General features: G+C 48.1%; 1 protein-coding gene across 2 annotated transcripts in view; it reads right to left on the bottom strand.

The window, feature by feature from the left end:
• mdu (meduse) overlaps positions 1 to 20,186 on the bottom strand; it is a 162,378-nt gene that overhangs the window by 34,420 nt on the left and 107,772 nt on the right. Inside the window, exons 2-6 of one of the 2 annotated variants that reach the window (XM_069311118.1) lie at positions 12,957 to 13,111; positions 10,751 to 11,035; positions 10,231 to 10,553; positions 8,767 to 9,045; positions 738 to 854 (exon numbers count right to left, since the gene is read on the bottom strand). In XM_069311118.1, the coding sequence (XP_069167219.1) occupies positions 738 to 854; positions 8,767 to 9,045; positions 10,231 to 10,553; positions 10,751 to 11,035; positions 12,957 to 13,111 (1,159 nt within the window). The remainder of the gene's footprint in view (positions 1 to 737; positions 855 to 8,766; positions 9,046 to 10,230; positions 10,554 to 10,750; positions 11,036 to 12,956; positions 13,112 to 20,186) is intronic. The other variant, XM_069311119.1, reaches the window with a different exon arrangement.

Here is a 20,186-nt window from a genome sequence, read left to right as displayed (position 1 = left end):
GATCAGGGGGGGGGGTGGCCAGCATGATGATCAGGGGGGCGTGGCCAGCATGATGATCAGGGGGGGGGGCGTGGCCAGCATGATAATCAGGGGGGCGTGGCTGCTTTGGGGTGTGGGGGCGTGGCCAACATGATCAGGGGGGCGTGGCCAGCATGATAATCAGGGGGGCGTGGCCAGCATGATAATCAGGGGGGGGGCGTGGCCAGGATAATGATCACACACATTTCAAAGTCAACAAAGTTATCCGTGTAAGTGTTGCCGCGAGTTGCAACACTTCCTACCAGGTTTACCTCCATGACAAAACTGTATACAAAACTATCCTTCACAAAACGTTTGTTAAACTTGCCACAACCAAGGAAGGGAGAGACAGAGGGAAAAGGGAGAAGGGGGAAGAAAGAGAGGGAGAAGAACACGACAAATTAGAACCCAAAAAAATGATCTCATAGTGCGTGTTCATAGTGTTGAGTGTGAGTGTTAGAATGCAACACCCACATTGCATGTGGATAATTTCACCCACACAACAAAGTTATTAATACTTTCTCTGCCACTCGACCTTACGTGGACTGACTGAATCAGCTCCGAGCATGGCCGTCAGTCCTCACACTTTCACAGGTAAGTTATAAACAACTGACCTCACGCAAACAAGATTTAAACCCCGCCTGTAAACCAAAAACTTGCAATAAAACTTTATCCCTATAGCTAATTTTTGACAGGGACATCTTGCAAGCGTTACTGACCTTGTGTAGACAGGCTGCTGGTCTTCCTCCTCGTCCTCGAAGGGCTTGACGGTGACCTTCCTGCGGGTGTAGTCAAGGCCAGTGCCAGGGTGGTGCAGGTCCGGGGACATTATGCGGCTGTAACCACAGAAGAAGGAGGAGGTCCCATGTTAGCTGGCCGGCTACTGAATGGTGTGGCAAGAGGCATTCTTCAAATTCATGAGGGCCCCTGTCACTCTGATATACTGTGTATCATATCATGTCTATCTGATCATTTCTAGACTTATCAAGCAAGATAAGCTCTTTGTTGGGATATTATCAGACGTGTGTGTGTGTGTGTGTGTGACTCCTACTCTCGTGTTGAGTGTTTTATCCGCCACTGCTACGGTGTCATGATGCCCAAGCCGGAATTAGTTATAAATAAACAATACCTTCCCTGGTTACCTGCCCAACCCCTTTGGGTGGACGGTAGAGCGACGGTCTCCTTTCATACATTGACAACAGATTCAAGTGTTGCTTAACCTGCTCCGGGGAAAGAGAAGTTTAAGAAAAGAAGGAGCGGAAAGCTTATGGGCAAAGCCCAGGCGAACAGCCTCCACCAGAATCACCCAATAAGTAGTCAATGTTAAAATTAAGCCTCCTGTTAAGCTGGAACCAATCGTATTGGCGTATGCCTTTCCATTGGAGACTTCCAGCGCCGTGGAGAGGCGGGACCTGCTGCATGGGTAACAGCTTCTCCCATGTATCAACCTACCCTGGCTTTGTGCCCTGGTGAGGCCACTCCAGACCGACAACCAGAGCGCAACTCCATAGTCTCCTGAGACTGATGGATGCCTACTACTACTACTATTGGTAAAAAAAAAACAAAGACAGGAAAGACGAAAGTAATGGAAATTAACAAAGGCTAAGAGGGTGCAGCAAACATTTTGAAGACCTGTCAGGGCGCCTCGTACTGGCGGCAAAAGGAAGGTTGAAGGTGTTGCTGAAGGATAAACACCAGCAACAGACCAGCCAGAGAAACTCCACACAAGAAGGTCGACGGAGGGCGTCGAAGTCTTCTTGCTCGCTGGAGGTGTTTGGCTGGACCAGTATCACGTGTCCCCCAAATTCTCCATCTTTAAAAGAGCTGACGAAAGCATCAGGATCAGAGAAAACGGATATACCATCTACTAGGTCAAGTGAAGACATCACAATTATAAAATGCGGGTCGCACGCACAAAGGAAATTTGCTGTTCAATGCAGCTGTGAAGAAATTTACTTGCGGAATGCCCAGTATCCTCAGAAGGAAGGCTCTACTCAACTCCTAGGCCATCTTTTTGAGATATATACAAGAGTTGTTACATTCTTGTACAGCCACTAGTACGCGTAGCGTTTCAGGCAGATCCATTGGAATACGATCCCCGCCGCGATGAATCGTTGTTACAACCAAGTACACATTTTACTGTTGAGTTAAACAGAGGCTACAGTTAAGGATTTGCGCCCAGTAAATCCTCCTCGGCCAGGATACGAACCCATGATAAAGCGCTCGCGGAACGCCTGGCGAGCGTTTTACCACTATGTACGGAGACTGGTCTAGATCTAGATTGAAAGAAAGCGAGAAAGGACCTCAGCCAATTCTTTCGACATCCCACAACCTAAGATGAGAAGCTGTGATAAATGTCCAAATCATCAGCCATTATCGGAAATCACTTCCCAGAAAGTCTTCCGCTACCAGTGATCTCTACTATCCTGCGACTGGAATATCTTTACAGTGTATCTGGACTTCTGATGGACTTGGTTCCATTCCATTAGAATTTCACTGTATCTGAGCCACCTGTACCTAAATCAGGGCATGTTTTGGGAACCTGGAACGGGACTTACGTGGAGCGCCTAACTCCCTCACCAATCACACTGTCACAAACAGTGTCTTGAACCACTGAGTGATTATCCTTGGTAGGAGCTTTATGATGGTTTATTCCGCTTTTTGGGATAAGAAGCACTTTAGAGCTTTATGACTGAGCCGAGTGGTGTTGTCAATACCTGGACCATTAGTCTAGGTATTGGACTAACGTTATTGGACTAAAGTCCAATACCGTTTAAAGTCTAATTTAGTCCAGGTATTGGACTAAATTAGTGCCGCTGGGAGCCATTACTTTGTTATTGTGTCCTGTCGTCATGGCTGTGCTTTATGTTAACAACATGATCCGTACCCCCTAGTACAGGTCTGTATTTCTGTATTCCCATGGTCTGTATTTTGCTTCGACTGTGGGTCAGGGTTCTCTTGGGTCAGGATTCTCTTCCTTGGTGATGGGCTTATATTTCCCCCCTCCACCACCACAGATATGTGCTCTGAGTGTTGTTGTGGTTGTTAAAGATTTAGCTACTCAGGACGAAGTGTCCATGTAGCACGGGCTATGGTGAGCCCGTAACCCGTGCTACATGGAGTGGTTCAGGTTCCCCTTTATGTGCTGACTCTTCTTGAGTCACCTAACTTCTGGATAACACAAGGGCTCTCCACTGAGACCTGTTGATGAGAAATATAGTACAATAATTATGTGTGGTGTTTTGCATGCTCCGAGGGCACCTAGCTCTGCTCCGATCTCGTCTTGAGGCTTTGCGCTTTTCCTGACGATGGAGTTTAGTTATATGTGATTATCCTTGCCAGGAGGTACCACACCTTTCCTTATCAGTTATTTATGGTCGAAGTTCGGGTTTAGTTAAGTGGAGATGCTGTCCTTGCGTCTGGCACATCTTATGTAGTGATTCAAGTAGCTGGTTTCCCTCGTTCTTATGAGGATTTTCTCTAGTTTCAATTCTCATATATGTTATAGCCTCACCATCTGACTCTGGGCCTGACACTGCTGTCTGCAGGTTTCCAAGATGTAATTTGGCATTTTTTAATACCGCTGAACATTTATTTTGCCTCTGTCATTCAGACTGTTAAGGGGTAGAGCTCTTCCACCTTCATGAAAATGGCTTTTGTCAGCTCTAGACTGACAAAAGATCTAGACTGTTTTGGCCGAGCTACCTTCCAGGGTGGTGGCTTATCAGGCTGTAGCCATTCTGCATGATCATACATTGTCTTCCAGGCCTTTACTGCCTCCTGTCTGATCCAGACGGCACTGATGAGAATCTTTAGAAGGATTTCAAGCAGTTTATGCTGACACATGCGTCAGTTTCCGCTGACTTCCTCTGCCAATTCCACTTTAGTTCTTGGGTGGCCAGTTTGTCCAGTATGTTTGATCGACTCCTCTACTTCTCTGGGTCTGAGGTTGAAGGAAGCAGCTGCAGGGAAAGTCCCCATATGGGGTTCTGACGGAGATAGCAGAGTCTACTTTCCTTCCTTCACTCTGGGGGTTCCAGAAGAATCAAATACTCCCCGAGTAGAGACCTAAAGCTGGAACCCACCGATGGGCAAGTACCGCACACAGCGAGACTGCATTGTAGTCACTGATAAGAAAATAAAGGTACACGTAATGGAACTATATGTAACAAAGGCAATTGAAATAGACCAGCTATCACCATGGCTGTTAAGTTAAGTGTGGACCTCACACATATCTAGAAAACAGAAAATGCCGTTCATTACAGTACTCATATTCATCAAAGACAATGGAAGGGAAGCCCTGTAACGTACCAGTGAAAACATTCAGCACGAATGTTGACCAGACCACACACTAGAAGGTGAAGGGACGACGACGTTTCGGTTCGTCCTGGACCATTCTCAAGTCGATTGTGTGACTTCATAAAGACTTCACACAATCGACTTGAGAATGGTCCAGGATGGACCGAAACGTCGTCGTCCCTTCACCTTCTAGTGTGTGGTCTGGTCAACATACTTTAGCCACGTTATTGTGACTCCTCGCCTGCATTCAGGACGAAAACAATACATCAAATGGAAATAAACTTTGTAGCCGTTAAAGAGCATGAATACATTAGAGGCAAGTCGTGCCTGACTACCCTAACACTGGTGAGTAAGACAAGCGTGAGAGGGTCGGGTAGACCGCACTTTCCTGGGCTGCCAAAAAGCCATTAACAGCATGGCCTTACAGAGGGATAATGTGTAAGATGGAGATGTAGACTTTCGATTGTTTTTAAAGCTCTTCTGTTCTTGAAACTCTACCCTGAGACCACCATCCCAGGTGATTATGTGGTCCTTGTGGCTCTGTCTCTGTAGCACACAGATGATTGATTGATATAGATTAAGCCACCCTTAGAGGTGGCACGGGCATGAATAGCCCGTAAGTGGAGGCCCTTTTGAGCCATTACCAGTATCAATAGATGATACTGGAGATCTGTGGAGGTGCGACTGCACCCTGCGTGACGGGAGATGTCTCCCGTGAGTTATTCTGATTGATTGATGAAGATTAAGCCACCCAAAAGGTGGCATGGGCATGAATAGCCCGTAAGTGGTGGCCCTTTTGAGCCATTACCAGTATCAAGAGCTGATACTGGAGATCTGTGGAGGTGCGACTGTACCCTGCGTGACGGGAGATGTCTCCCGTGCTGTAGCACACAGATGATTGATTGATATAGATTAAGCCACCCTAAGAGGTGGCACGGGCATGAATAGCCCGTAATGTGGCACACAAGCTTGCATAGTCATCACAGCTAGGGTGCTTCACATCAACACCGATCAATTATTGCAGATTTTGCAATAATCTGCAATAATTATCAGGGACGGTGCAAAATACTCCCACTAATGGACTACTACCATTTTTTAATATCGTTAATCTAATAATGTAAGAATATTGGTTTCAGTTACTTATAATGCCTTCTAGTGTCCCTCATTAACTAATACAAATTGTATTTTGGGCAGTAAAAAATTGTAAACATTTGATTCATCAACTTTTATATGTTTAAACATTATGAGTATTGTCAATTTATCACAGTAACTGTCAACAACCAAATTGGTTTGATACAGTTAACTATGCAGAATATGTACCTCAATTTACCTGAGGATCACCATCACTAGTGGCCTCGACAGGGACAAGAAGCTGGCAGCTTGTCAAAGGTCCCCCCCCCCCCATTATTCCTGAAGATTTTTTTCCAGCTGATATTCAAACTGAAGTGAAGTCCTGGCATTTGAAGCTTCCGCGAGAAGGTGGTTCCTTGGGTTTATAACCCTAAGGATGAAAGGGTAACTCCTGTTTTGTCCTACATTAATGCTTTTTAAGCATTAAGCTGTTGCCCCTTGTATGGGGGTTACATTTGACCTTTAACCTGTTGCCCCTTGTATGGGGTTTACATTTGACCTTAAAAAGAAGCTTTTAGAAATGAAAATTGCATATATTTCGTGATTTTTTTTCAGGACTACTGTAACAATGGGTCGTCCATCTGCAATTCAAGGTCTTATATAGTTGAATTTCTGCCTTCATGTTGCTCATAATAGAGAATATTTTCTTATTAAAATAGTGTGTTAAGGGTGGTTACCATTAGTTATTGAATAATAGTGACACCAGCCCACCACCATGGGTATGGTGGTGGGCTGGGTATGGGTATGGTGGTGGGCTGGGTATGGGTATGGTGGTGGGCTGGGTATGGGTATGGTGGTGGGCTGGGTATGGGTATGGTGGTGGGCTGGGTATGGGTATGGTGGTGGGCTGGGTATGGGTATGGTGGTGGGCTGGGTATGGGTATGGTGGTGGGCTGGGTATGGGTATGGTGGTGGGCTGGGTATGGGTATGGTGGTGGGCTGGGTATGGGTATGGTGGTGGGCTGGGTATGGGTATGGTGGTGGGCTGGTGTGGTCTGCCTTGCCCACGGTAGTGAGCTGTCTTACCCACACTGATGGGCTGATGTGGTCCGCCTTACTGATGGAGGAAGGCTGGAGTTTACCTGGAGTTTACCTGGAGAGGGTTCTGAGAGGTCTTCTACTCCTCATGCCCGGCCTGGGGGGGGGTCAGACTTGACTTGTGATAACTTGGTTCAACAGGCTGTTGCTTGGAGCAGCTCACAGGCTCAATATCATGACAACCCGGTTGGTCTGTCACTTCTTGCAGGAACTTATCTAACTGCTTCTTGACCTTTGTTCCGCCAATATTTCTTACGCTTGCCGTGATGATACAGACCAGCTGTGGACCTCTAATGTTCATACAGTGTTCTGTGACTGTATGCGTATGACACCACTACCCCTCACTGGTTTTTAATCTGCATATCCTGAGATACTTCACTCCAGTAGGCAGGCGAGGAGTCATAATAACGTGGCTGAAATATGTTGACCAAATCACACACTTGAAAGTGAAGAGACGACGACGTTTCGGTTCGTCCTGGACCATTCTCAAGTCGACTGTGTTCTTATTTTACTGTGTAAGTTTGGGACTTGACCTTCCGGTATTTTCCAAGTACTTTATATATTAAGTGATGCCTCACTCGTCTCCTGTCGGTGACGAAAGCTTTGAGACGCTTCTAAAAATTTAGGTGTCTTTTCGTGTCTCTGTATTCCCTCTATTTCAGCAATCTCGCCTGCTCTTAAAGGGGGACTGGAACTTATCACTGTTGAACATCGTGTTATTTTCCGTTCTCAATCGAAGACTATTGATATAGGCTTGAAGTTTTTCAGTGTCTTCTACAGAAGTAATTATCAGGCTGATTTTTGTATCATTTGCCGTACCCCATGGTAGTGGGCTGCTGTGGGCTGCCATACCCATGGTGGTGGGCTGCCATACCCATGGTGGTGGGCTGCCATACCCATGGTGGTGGGCTGCCATACCCATGGTGGTGGGCTGCCATACCCATGGTAGTGGGCTGCCATACCCATGGTGGTGGGCTGCCATACCCATGGTGGTGGGCTGCTGTGGGCTGCCATACCCATGGTGGTGGGCTGCTGTGGGCTGCCATACCCATGGTGGTGGGCTGCTGTGGGCTGCCATACCCATGGTGGTGGGCTGCTGTGGGCTGCCATACCCATGGTGGTGGGCTGCCATACCCATGGTGGTGGGCTGCTGTGGGCTGCCATACCCATGGTGGTGGGCTGCCATACCCATGGTGGTGGGCTGCTGTGGGCTGCCATACCCATGGTGGTGGGCTGCTGTGGGCTGCCATACCCATGGTGGTGGGCTGCTGTGGGCTGCCATACCCATGATGGTGGGCTGCCATACCCATGGTGGTGGGCTGGTGTGGGCTGCCATACCCCATGGTGGTGGGCTGGTGTGGGCTGCCATACCCATGGTGGTGGGCTGGTGTGGGCTGCCATACCCATGGTGGTGCACAACTGACTACTCAGGATCTCTTGTTTATATTACTAGCAATGTGTGGATACATTAAAGTCGGTAATTAGACAGTCCACAGCTCTTCTGGATCACACACACACACACACACGGTATATGTGGGCCAGTCACATTGCTTAGAATACACATGTGGATATTTCTTTTTAAAGTGATGCCTGGAAGGAGGAACTTAATAATATTTCATCTTCCAATGGATACGTTAACTAGCATGAGCAACAATTACTGTAGTCTATATTGATACATCTAATATGCCTTTTATAATGCTAACTATATGTTTGGTAAATTCTTTCTAGCTCTTATGAGCTAATTTTACCTATTCTGTTTTTTTGCAATATATTATTTTCCTTTTATGAACTAGGGCTAATATATACACATCTTTCCTAATTCTTATATCACAATTTGTTCTTCAGTTTTGACTTTAACTTTACTTTACTTTTTCTCCAGTCTTTGCTACTCCTCTTTGTCTAGTGTGTTGGCGGTCTATATAATTGACCTAATCTTGCTTGCTAGATATAACTTTACTTCCAATATCCATATATACACATAAATTGTATTATGAGAACAATTAAAAGTATAGGAGCCATTCGAAACAACAAGTAACCTACTTTCCGAGCACAACAAAAAATAATCACGGAACCTGATGGAAAAAGTGTGACAGGGACACAGGGGGACAGAGGGACACAGGGACAGAGGGACAGAGGGACACAGGGACACAAAACTCTCCCATCAGGGACACAAAAGTCTCCCATCAGGGACACAGGGACACAAAAGTCTGCCATCAGGGACACGTCCTGTACACGAGGGAGAACAATCACCAACAGTAAGTCACACTCTTCACTCCTCACCTGTTAGAACCATCGCTACTCTTGTCCTCTGAGGAGGCCGGGTCGCCACACTCTGAGAAGTTGCCCTCGTCTGTTGTGGTGGTGAGGGAGGTCAAGTGGTCTTCAAGGAGCTGCTCTCTTGAGGCCGAACTCCTCGCTTCTTCGTCGTCGAGCAGGTTCTCCCTCGAGGAGTTCATGAGACGTTCTCTCATCTGACGGAGTTCTTCTTCCCGTTCCTTCAGCTCACGGATCTCAAGGGCGATCTTGGTTTCAGTCGAGGATGGAATGGGTGTGGGAGAGCTGCCAGGAAGGAGATCTTTTGTTAAACCTTCTCCTCTTCACCTTTCTCCACACATTAATTCATCCAAGAACACACACACACAAACCGCTAATTCATCCAAGAACACACACAAACCACTAATTCATCCAAGAACACACACAAACCACTTAATTCATCCAAGAACACACACAAACCACTTAATTCATCCAAGAACACACACACACAAACCACTAATTCATCCAAGAACACACACAAACCACTAATTCATCCAAGAACACACACACAAACCGCTAATTCATCCAAGAACACACACAAACCACTAATTCATCCAAGAACACACACAAACCACTAATTCATCCAAGAACACACACAAACCACTAATTCATCCAAGAACACACACACACCACTAATTCATCCAAGAACACACACACACAAACCACTAATTCATCCAAGAACACACACACACAAACCACTAATTCATCCAAGAACACACACAAACCACTAATTCATCCAAGAACACACACACAAACCGCTAATTCATCCAAGAACACACACAAACCACTAATTCATCCAAGAACACACACAAACCACTAATTCATCCAAGAACACACACAAACCACTAATTCATCCAAGAACACACACACAAACCGCTAATTCATCCAAGAACACACACAAACCACTAATTCATCCAAGAACACACACAAACCACTAATTCATCCAAGAACACACACAAACCACTAATTCATCCAAGAACACACACAAACCACTAATTCATCCAAGAACACACACAAACCACTAATTCATCCAAGAACACACACAAACCACTTAATTCATCCAAGAACACACACACACAAGCCACTAATTCATCCCAAAATTCAAAATTCATTCCACACACTAACTTCATCCAAGAATTTTTTCACAAATTGCATAAGAAACTTTAGATTAATGATAACAAATTTAAATATAACATTTTACGTACCAGTTAACTTCATGATATTTTCAAATGAAGAGATTAAAACATTGAAAACGGGTGTTGACATATTTAATGTGTCATTAATGTATTGTATACAGTGATAAACTACATACATTAATGACATCTGCCGCCCTGATGAGGCCACTCCAGTCCGACAACCAGAGCACAACTCCATAGTCTCCTGAGACTGATGGATGTCTACTAATGCTAGGCCTACCAGGCAGCAACGAACCTCTCGGAGAAGTACTGATGGGGCGGGCTAACAGCATCATAGATAACTGGCTCTCCATCGTTGCCAGGGATGGCGTGGGTGTAGCCGGCGTCCGGGACCGTTGGGGCGTCTTCGGCCAGACGTTCCACGAAGCCTTCGTCGGAGTCGTGGCTGGCGGGGGAGGAGGCGCCTTTTTCCCGCCCAACCATGGCCGTTGTCTTCAGTGTTCCTTCTTGCAGCATCTCCACCTCCTTCACCTGCTGGGCGCGAATCTCCGCCTCGATGACATTCTCCTGCGCGGGCTTCTTAGCCACCGTCTCCACAACGCGGGCGCTGCGCATCTCCTGTAAAACACAGCTACTTAAACCAACTTATCAAGCCAGCAAATACCTACAAATAATATACAAAACCCTACTTTTCAGATACGTTAGTCTTTGGTATATTAATGTCTCTTCAGTGGGTATAACCTATCAAAAATATAACAAGTTTTTCTACTCAAAATACGAAATAGTAATGTGTGGTTATGTCTGGGTCGTCTGACCTTGGGTGTTGAAACGTCGCTGATGCCGTAAATATATTGCTTGGCGGGTCGAATCTCCTGAAGGTTGATGTTGTAGGTGGTGGTGATGTTGGCGGTGTTGTTAGATGTGATGTTGTGGGTGGTGGTGATGTTGTGGGCTGTGGTGGGCTGGTTGGCCGGCACGTCTAAGGAGGGAGGTGACGACTCCTCAGACTCCACGGGGGAGTTGTCAAATTGTGGAGGCGGCGCCGGAAGAAACTCTGGCGAAGGGGTCGTAATGTGCAGGTCGTCGTCCTCCTCCTCCGTCTGGGTGTGAATAAGAGTCCCTCAACCGTTATGGTAATTTGTATGTTGTGATCATGTCTCTCTTTAGTTGAGCAGACTATACACTAGAAGGTGCAGGGACGACGACGTTTCGGTCCGTCCTGGACCATTTTCAAGTCGATTGTGAGGGGGGAGCTATCCCCTTTATTCTCAAAATCGACTTGAGAATGGTCCAGGACGGACCGAAACGTCGTCGTCCCTTCACCTTCTAGTGTGTGGTCTGGTCAACATACTTCAGCCACGTTATTGTGACTCATTGTCTGTATGTCTGTCTTTACTCCTCTCTCTCTCTGGCTGTCTGTTCATCTCTACATCTCTGACAGTTTCTCTCTCTCCTTTCTCACTTTGTCTCACTGATTGTCTATCTGTGTCTTTATTTCCGTCTCTGTCAGTCTGCTCTCTCTCTCTTTCACTCTCTCTCTCTCTCTCTCTCTCTCTCTCTCTCTCTCTCTCTCTCTCTCTCTCTCTCTCTCTCTCTCTCTCTCTCTCTCTCTCTGGAAGAGGTAATCATTGCCAACTTCCTGGTAACATTATTTACAACAGCTCCTCTATAGTCATAACTTAACTAGGACGTAATACTACAGACATGGCTATCATATAACATAATCCTTCCTATACTGTCATCCCACTACCCTCCCCGTCCCTCTCCCTTATATGACTATCCTTCTCTCCCCGTCTTAAGGTCAGACAAAACACAGACCTGACCTGTTTCAGATCTCAGTTATGCCCCTACCTTTTTCCCCCAGGGGCGGGTGCCACCCTCCCTCCTTCCCCAGGGGCGGGTGCCACCCTCCCTCCTTCCCCAGGGGCGGGTGCCACCCTCCCTCCTTCCCCAGGGGCGGGTGCCACCCTCCCTCCTTCCCCAGGGGCGGGTGCCACCCTCCGTCCTTCCCCAGGGGCGGGTGCCACCCTCCCTCCTTCCCCAGGGGCGGGTGCCACCCTCCCTCCTTCCCCAGGGGCGGGTGCCACCCTCCCTCCTTCCCCAGGGGCGGGTGCCACCCTCCCTCCTTCCCCAGGGGCGGGTGCCACCCTCCCTCCTTCCCCAGGGGCGGGTGCCACCCTACGTCCTTCCCCAGGGGCGGGTGCCACCCTCCCTCCTTCCCCAGGGGCGGGTGCCACCCTCCCTTCCTTCCCCAGGGGCGGGTGCCACCCTCCCTCCTTCCCCAGGGGCGGGTGCCACCCTACGTCCTTCCCCAGGGGCGGGTGCCACCCTCCCTCCTTCCCCAGGGGCGGGTGCCACCCTCCCTCCTTCCCCAGGGGCGGGTGCCACCCTCCCTCCTTCCCCAGGGGCGGGTGCCACCCTCCTTCCTTCCCCAGGGGCGGGTGCCACCCTCCCTCCTTCCCCAGGGGCGGGTGCCACCCTCCCTCCTTCCCCAGGGGCGGGTGCCACCCTCCCTCCTTCCCCAGGGGCGGGTGCCACCCTCCCTCCTTCCCCAGGGGCGGGTGCCACCCTGCCTCCTTCCCCAGGGGCGGGTGCCACCCTCCCTCCTCCCACAGGGGCGGGTGGCACCCTCCGTCCTTCCCCAGGGGCGGGTGCCACCCTCCCTCCTTCCCCAGGGGCGGGTGCCACCCTCCCTTCCTTCCCCAGGGGCGGGTGCCACCCTCCCTCCTCCCACAGGGGTGGGTGCCACCCTCCCTCCCTTCCCCAGGGGCGGGTGCCACCCTCCCTCCCTTCCCCAGGGGCGGGTGCCACCCTCCCTCCTCCCACAGGGGCGGGTGCCACCCTCCCTCCTTCCCCAGGGGCGGGTGCCACCCTCCCTCCTCCCCCAGGGGCGGGTGCCACCCGTCCTCCTTCCCCAGGGGCGGGTGCCACCCTGCCTCCTTCCCCCCAGGGGCGGGTGCCACCCTGCATGCTCCCCAGGGGCGGGTGCCACCCTGCATGCTCCCCAGGGGCGTGACCTACCTGGACAATAACGGGCGTGGTCCCTGGCAGGGGCTGGAAGCGGACGTTGGCTACACTCTCCCAGCCTCCGTCGTCCATAGTGGCCAACATGCGGGACTCCCAGTAGGTCTTGGTGCTCCCCTTGTTGTCCAAGATGCTCAGGTACTCCACCTCGCCTGCAACACATGAGACACACACGTCAGTCGTGGCCGTGGAGAAAAACATGGAATACAAGTCAAGCCTGGCCTCGGGCCGGGCTTGGGTAGTAGAAGCACTCCCAGAACCCCATCAACCAGGTCTTTGCAACTTAGAGGTTACAAAGATAGCAACCTCTAAGGAGCAACCTCCTTAGAGGTTGCTCCACAGCTGCCTGTAAGTGCCACAGAAATAACAGACTACCACACAAACGCAGCTGACTGTAACTAGTTGCACATACACTAATCAATAATAATTTGCAACGGCAAAACAGACAATCAGAAAGGAAAAAAATGAGGCAAAAGTGAAAAAGAAAAGCTTTAGTTTACCTCATTCAAACGTTTTCTATAATGGACACCCTTACTGCAGTAACTAAAGTAAATATAAATGCTTTCCGTATAGTTATAAATAAGTCTGTCTGGATACAACACGTCTATCTGGCTTCGTGTGCAAAATGAGCCATAAAACAGAGCAATATGAATATAGTAATACATGTAAACAGAGCCATCATGATTGTGGAAAGATGTACAGGTTTCGTGAGCTGGTCGAGGGGGTTTATTCAGAGGTTTAGCCCTGAAGTCCACCAGCCTGAATCAGATTAAAAGACAAGAGGAAGAATGTGAATATCCTTCACAAGTTCCTGGGATTATCAGCATTAACGAGTTAATGCTGATATCTTGACAAATGTCAAACGTTACACACACACACACACACACACACACACACACACACACACACACACACACACACACACACACACACACACACACCACATTCAAGATCCTCAAGGGAATCGACAGGGTTGATAAAGACAGGCTATTTAACACAAGGGGAACACGCACTAGGGGACACAGGTGGAAACTGAGTGCCCAAATGAGCCACAGAGATATTAGAAAGAACTTTTTTAGTGTCAGAGTGGTTGACAAATGGAATGCATTAGGAAGTGATGTGGTGGAGGCTGACTCCATACACAGTTTCAAGTGTAGATATGATAGAGCCCAATAGGCTCAGGAACCTGTACACCTGTTGATTGACGGTTGAGAGGCGGGACCAAAGAGCCAGAGCTCAACCCCCGCAAGCACAACTAGGTGAGTACACACACACACACACACACACAGTCTCTCTCCTCACCAGGCATATTGACGGTTTTGCTGGGCCTCGTATAAGCAGGACCTCGACACGGTTGATCAGCCTAGTTGATCAGTCCAGCAACCAGGAGGCCTGGTCGACTACCGGGCCGCGGGGACGCTAAGCCCCGGAAGCACCTCAAGGTAACCTCAAGGTAACGGTAATCCTCACTAGCTCACCCTCGACATCAGCCGACCCATCACTGTACGCGTGTCAAGTCACCAAGTCTCCTGAAGTAATCCCAACAGGTTCTCGAATTACACGCGTGACCTCTGAAGAACTAATCAACCATAGGCTGAACAATCTCTCCTCTGTAGCCTGATTCGCCAATACAAAATGTTACACTGAACAACTGAACAACAATGTTACTTCTTTCTCCCTACAGATGACTCAGGTACACTGATTAGTGTTATCTGTTATCTATCAACACAGTTTGGGTATCGCCTGTGATTACACGGTCTTATCTCCACAGAGTTGCCGGATGATCAGTTCTTTACCCGCCATCATTACTGGGATGGTAACCTGGATGATGAATGATGGATGGATTGGATGATATTTACGTCTTAAGGAGGCGAGATTGGGTGATTAATCGTCTCCTCTGACGTCACGCAGGACAAGAAGGGGAATTTCCCCCAAATCAGCTGTTCGAATGTAAACAACAGCCCAGAATTACCAACATGGCGCCCATTCCTCAGACGAAAATGCCCACATTTTTACTTATCATTCTTTCACTGTACTACAGAATTGTCTAAGTTCCTGCTCAAAGACCAGGACATTATTGACAACAATATGTCAATACAATTCAATTACAAATCATTATTTATTAATTCCCCAAATTAGAAATCTTTCATATGAAGAAAGATAAACAAAGCTTAAGTTGCATTCACTGGAAAGGCGAAGAGTTAGGGGTGACATGATTGAGGTTTACAAGTGGGTGAATGGACATAACAAAGGGGATATTAATAGGGTATTAAAAATATCAACACAAGACAGAACACGAAACAATGGATATAAATTGGATAAGTTTAGATTTAGGAAAGACTTGGGTAAATACTGGTTCAGTAACAGGGTTGTTGATTTGTGGAACCAATTGCCGCGTAACGTGGTGGAGGTGGGGTCCCTCAATTGTTTCAAGCGCGGGTTGGACAAGTATATGAGTGGGATTGGGGGGTTATAGATAGGAGCTGCCTCGTATGGGCCAATAGGCCTTCTGCAGTTACCTTTGTTCTTATGTTCTTATCGCGAAGAAGCAGTCACTTGACGGAGTGGATACCCTTGCAACTTCCTATATAAAAACTACCACTGTTTTACCTAACAAGAAACATTCGAACCCAAGCAACCCTCCTAACCTATCGAGGCCGATGCATAGAAAACGCTAATATAACGGTGCTTTATTAACTTATGCGCATTTCTTGCAGTTGGCAGCCATGGGGAGCCGGTCGGCCGAGCGGACAGCACGCTGGTCTTGTGATCCTGTGGTCCCGGGTTCGATCCCAGGCGCCGGCGAGAAACAATGCGCAGAGTTTCTTTCACCCTATGCCCCTGTTACCTAGCAGTAAAATAGGTACCTGGGTGTTAGTCAGCTGTCACGCGCTGCTTCCTGGGGGTGGAGGCCTGGTCGAGGACCGGGCCGCGGGGACACTAAAGCCCCGAAATCATCTCAAGATAACCTCAAGATGGTAAAATATAAAACCAATGTTGCTTCATACTAGTCACGATACAGCAAGGAACATTATCAACCCAGAAACGTGTTGTAGCAGATCTTTGCACACACACATAACTTATCATATATTTCTGCTCAACAGTATCATCATTTACCATCATACTGCATGATACATGATGGTCGTCACATCATCATGTATTTAGAAACTGGTTCAGCAATTATTGCCGGCGAATTGGCAGGGTATAGGCAAGACAGTAACGGTATTGAATGATGGCACATTTCCCTGGTTGATACCTGGTTGATGGGGTTCTGGGAGTTCTTCTACTCCCCAAGCCCGGCCCGAGGCCAGGCTTGACTTGTGAGAGTTTGGTCCACCAGGCTGTTGATTGGAGCGGCCCGCAGGCCCACATATACCTGGTTGATGGGGTTCTGGGAGTTCTTCTACTCCCCAAGCCCGGCCCGAGGCCAGGCTTGACTTGTGAGAGTTTGGTCCACCAGGCTGTTGCTTGGAGCGGCCCGCAGGCCCACATATACCTGGTTGATGGGGTTCTGGGAGTTCTTCTACTCCCCAAGCCCGGCCTGACTTGTGAGAGTTTGGTCCACCAGGCTGTTGCTTGGAGCGACCCGCAGGCCCACATATACCTGGTTGATGGGGTTCTGGGAGTTCTTCTACTCCCCAAGCCCGGCCCGAGGCCAGGCTTGACTTGTGAGAGTTTGGTCCACCAGGCTGTTGCTTGGAGCGGCCCGCAGGCCCACATATACCTGGTTGATGGGGTTCTGGGAGTTCTTCTACTCCCCAAGCCCGGCCTGACTTGTGAGAGTTTGGTCCACCAGGCTGTTGCTTGGAGCGACCCGCAGGCCCACATATACCTGGTTGATGGGGTTCTGGGAGTTCTTCTACTCCCCAAGCCCGGCCCGAGGCCAGGCTTGACTTGTGAGAGTTTGGTCCACCAGGCTGTTGCTTGGAGGGGCCCGCAGGCCCACATACCCACCACAGCCCGGTTGGTCCGGCACTCCTTGGAGGAATAAATCTAGTTTCCTCTGGAAAAGAGGAAACAGGAATACACTTGTGAATTACAAGCACGTGTCTATATCACTAAACGTTAATGACCTGATTTACAAGTATACAGGAAGACAACGTCGTCCAAGTTAGTATACTGTGATAATTAGCGAAGAAAAACATATAAACGTGTTAGATCGGATCAATAGGCTATCTGAAATTTTGTAAATATTAATATTTTTTTAGAATTAACAAGCAAACGAGTTCTTTCATGGTCTGGTGCAAGCGGCAATCATACCAGATATTCCACACTACATCAGGTGTTCTCTCTGCGGGCTCACCATAGCCTGTGCTACTTGGAACTTTCTCTTATGCAAGTCCAGAAAGTATCGTTAAGTGACGTATTCCTTTCTGGAGCCTATTCTACTCTCTCTCTCTCTCTCTCTCTCTCTCTCTCTCTCTCTCTCTCTCTCTCTCTCTCTCTCTCTCTCTCTCTCTCTCTCTCTCTCTCTCTCTCTCTGTGTCTCTCTCTCTCTCTCTGTGTCTCTCTCTCTGTCTCTCTGTCTCTCTCTCTCTCTCTCTCTCTCTCTCTCTCTCTCTCTCTCTCTCTCTGTGTCTCTCTCTCTCTCTCTGTGTCTCTCTCTCTGTCTCTCTCTCTCTCTCTCTCTCTCTCTCTCTCTCTCTCTCTCTCTCTCTCTCTCTCTCTCTCTCTCTCTCTCTCTCTCTCTCATATAAATCAGAGGTTGTATCACTGGGAATGAATTACTACATTTCCGGCCTCCATTGAGATAAGCATTGCCTCACGCATGCCTCTTATGATTACGGAAAAGTATTCTGAGCCCTTCCTTTTTCCTTGTGTAAATCTCTCTGTCTGTCCAACCACTTGGGCTGGACGGTAGAGCGACGGTCTCGCTTCATGCAGGTCGGCGTTCAATCCCCGTCGACTATCCATGTGGTTGGCCACCATTCTTTTCCCATCCGTCCCATCATGTGGATTTTTACGACCAAATCCTTATCCTGACCCCCTTCCAAGTGGTGCTATATAGCAGTAATGGCTTGACGCTTTCCACTGAAAAATCCTCTCTCTCTCTCTCTCTCTCTCTCTCTCTCTCTCTCTCTCTCTCTCTCTCTCTCTCTCTCTCTCTCTCTCTCTCTCTCTCTCTCTCTCTCTCTCTCTCTCTCTCTCTGAACTAAAATTGGAAATGCTACTTGGAACTAAAATTTCCATGTAGCACGGGCTATGGTGAGCCCGTAATCTATATAGGTTAGCATTGTAAAAGTGTGGCCACGTTTGTGGTAGAAAAAACAAAACATCCATACAGAGAAAAGAATGTAGAGGTACCTGGATTGTACCTAAATGGAGTTCTAAGAGTTCTTCTACTCCCCTACTAGTAGAGTGATCTCGACTTGTGAGAGTTTGGTCCACCAGGCTGTTGCTTGGAGCGGCCCGCAGGCCCACATACCCACCACAGCCCGGTTGGTCCGGCACTTCTTGAAGAAAGTTGTCTAGTTTTCTCTTGAAGGTCTCATGTTTGTTATCCGGGTAGATAACACCTTTGGATAACATGTGTGAACTCTGGATTGTCTGTGAACGATTTGTTGATTGTTCTTTTCTCCCGTAGTCTAGGTGGGTGGTTATCTTGAGGTTATCTTGAGGTTATCTTGAGGTTATCTTGAGATGATTTCGGGGCTTTTTAGTGTCCCCGCGGCCCGGTCCTCGACCAGGCCTCCACCCCCAGGAAGCAGCCCGTGACAGCTGACTAACACCCAGGTACCTATTTTACTGCTAGGTAACAGGGGCATAGGGTGAAAGAAACTCTGCCCATTGTTTCTCGCCGGCGCCTGGGATCGAACCCAGAACCAGAGGATCACAAGTCCAGCGTGCTGTCCGCTCGGCCGACCGGCTCCCCAGAGATAGTTACAGAGAACATTTAAATATAATAATAAAACTGTTCTTGTGCCCTCTTAATGTTCATTTTTTGTATACAATCAGATATGTAACTGTATAACCTTGCATAATAAAGTGTACACCATAATAAAAAAGGGGGGTGGTAGGAGAAGCGAACACTCTTACGTATTCAGAGTTAAATGTACAAGTTTTCCCCTGAATGCTCTGTGTTCCCTTCTCTGAGGCTGTGGGTCCCTATAATTGCACCAGAGGTGGTACCCCCCCCCCCCCTATAATAAAACATCTATTACTGTTAAGAACAACAGCGGTTAGCACTAACTACACGAACAGCTGCTGCTACTTTGACCAATACTACTAAACTAGTCCATCCACTGCCACCACTGTTGCTGCTACTGCTGCTACTGATACAACTATCAGAGGTACAAGAGCGTGTGGAGCATCAAGATTGATTGATTGATTGATGAAGATTAAGCCACTCAAAAGGTGGCACGGGCATGAATAGCCCGTAAGTGGTGGTGGCCCTTTTGAGTCATTACCAATAGATGATACCTAGGTCATAAAAGTATTTGTGTGTACGTCTGATACCATACTACTTGTGAAGGAGGAAATGTATATGTTTATCTCTCAGAATGTTTGGTAATATGTTTATTGTTTGTGATGTGTGTCTATGTATGTATTAACACGATGTACTGAACGGGGTGAGAATAGCTTGAGCTACCTCATCCCTTTGTGTGTATTTTACCTCAATAAACTTATTTCAATTTCAATTTCAGTAGATGATACTGGAGATCTGTGGATGCATCAGGATAGTGCCATGAAGAGTAATACTGACTTGCTCAAAGTTCAAGGTTAATGCCGGCAAAATATGAAGAGAAATTTGACAAGATCTTCAGTCAAGTTATCTGGTGTCAATATTGACTCCATGTTCCATGACAGACTCGAGGAGGGAGAAGAAGAGGAAGGAAGAGAGCAGAGATGGAAGATAGAGGAGACAGGAGAAAGAGGAAGGATTGAGATACAAAGGATAAGGAGTGTTGACCAGACCACACACTAGAAGTTGAAGGGACGACGACGTTTCGACTTGACTTGAGAATGGTCCAGGACGGACCGAAACGTCGTCGTCCCTTCAACTTCTAGTGTGTGGTCTGGTCAACATACTTCAGCCACGTTATTGTGACTCATCGCCTGGATACGGAGGGTGGAAGTAGGAACAAATGATGGATATATAGTCATTGAAAAAATGCGTTCCACGAGCATTCAGAAGGATTCGAACCTAACCAACCTAAGAACGGAAGTTCGAATCACTCAACGCACCTATCGTATCGAGTCTGATAGTGAACATGTAGGGAAGAACCC

The sequence above is a fragment of the Procambarus clarkii genome, chromosome 69 (genome assembly GCF_040958095.1).
Source record: "Procambarus clarkii isolate CNS0578487 chromosome 69, FALCON_Pclarkii_2.0, whole genome shotgun sequence".
NCBI lineage: Eukaryota > Metazoa > Arthropoda > Malacostraca > Decapoda > Cambaridae > Procambarus > Procambarus clarkii.
The sequence above is the reverse complement of the archived record's forward strand: the minus strand, read 5'-3'. Positions and strand labels throughout refer to the sequence as shown.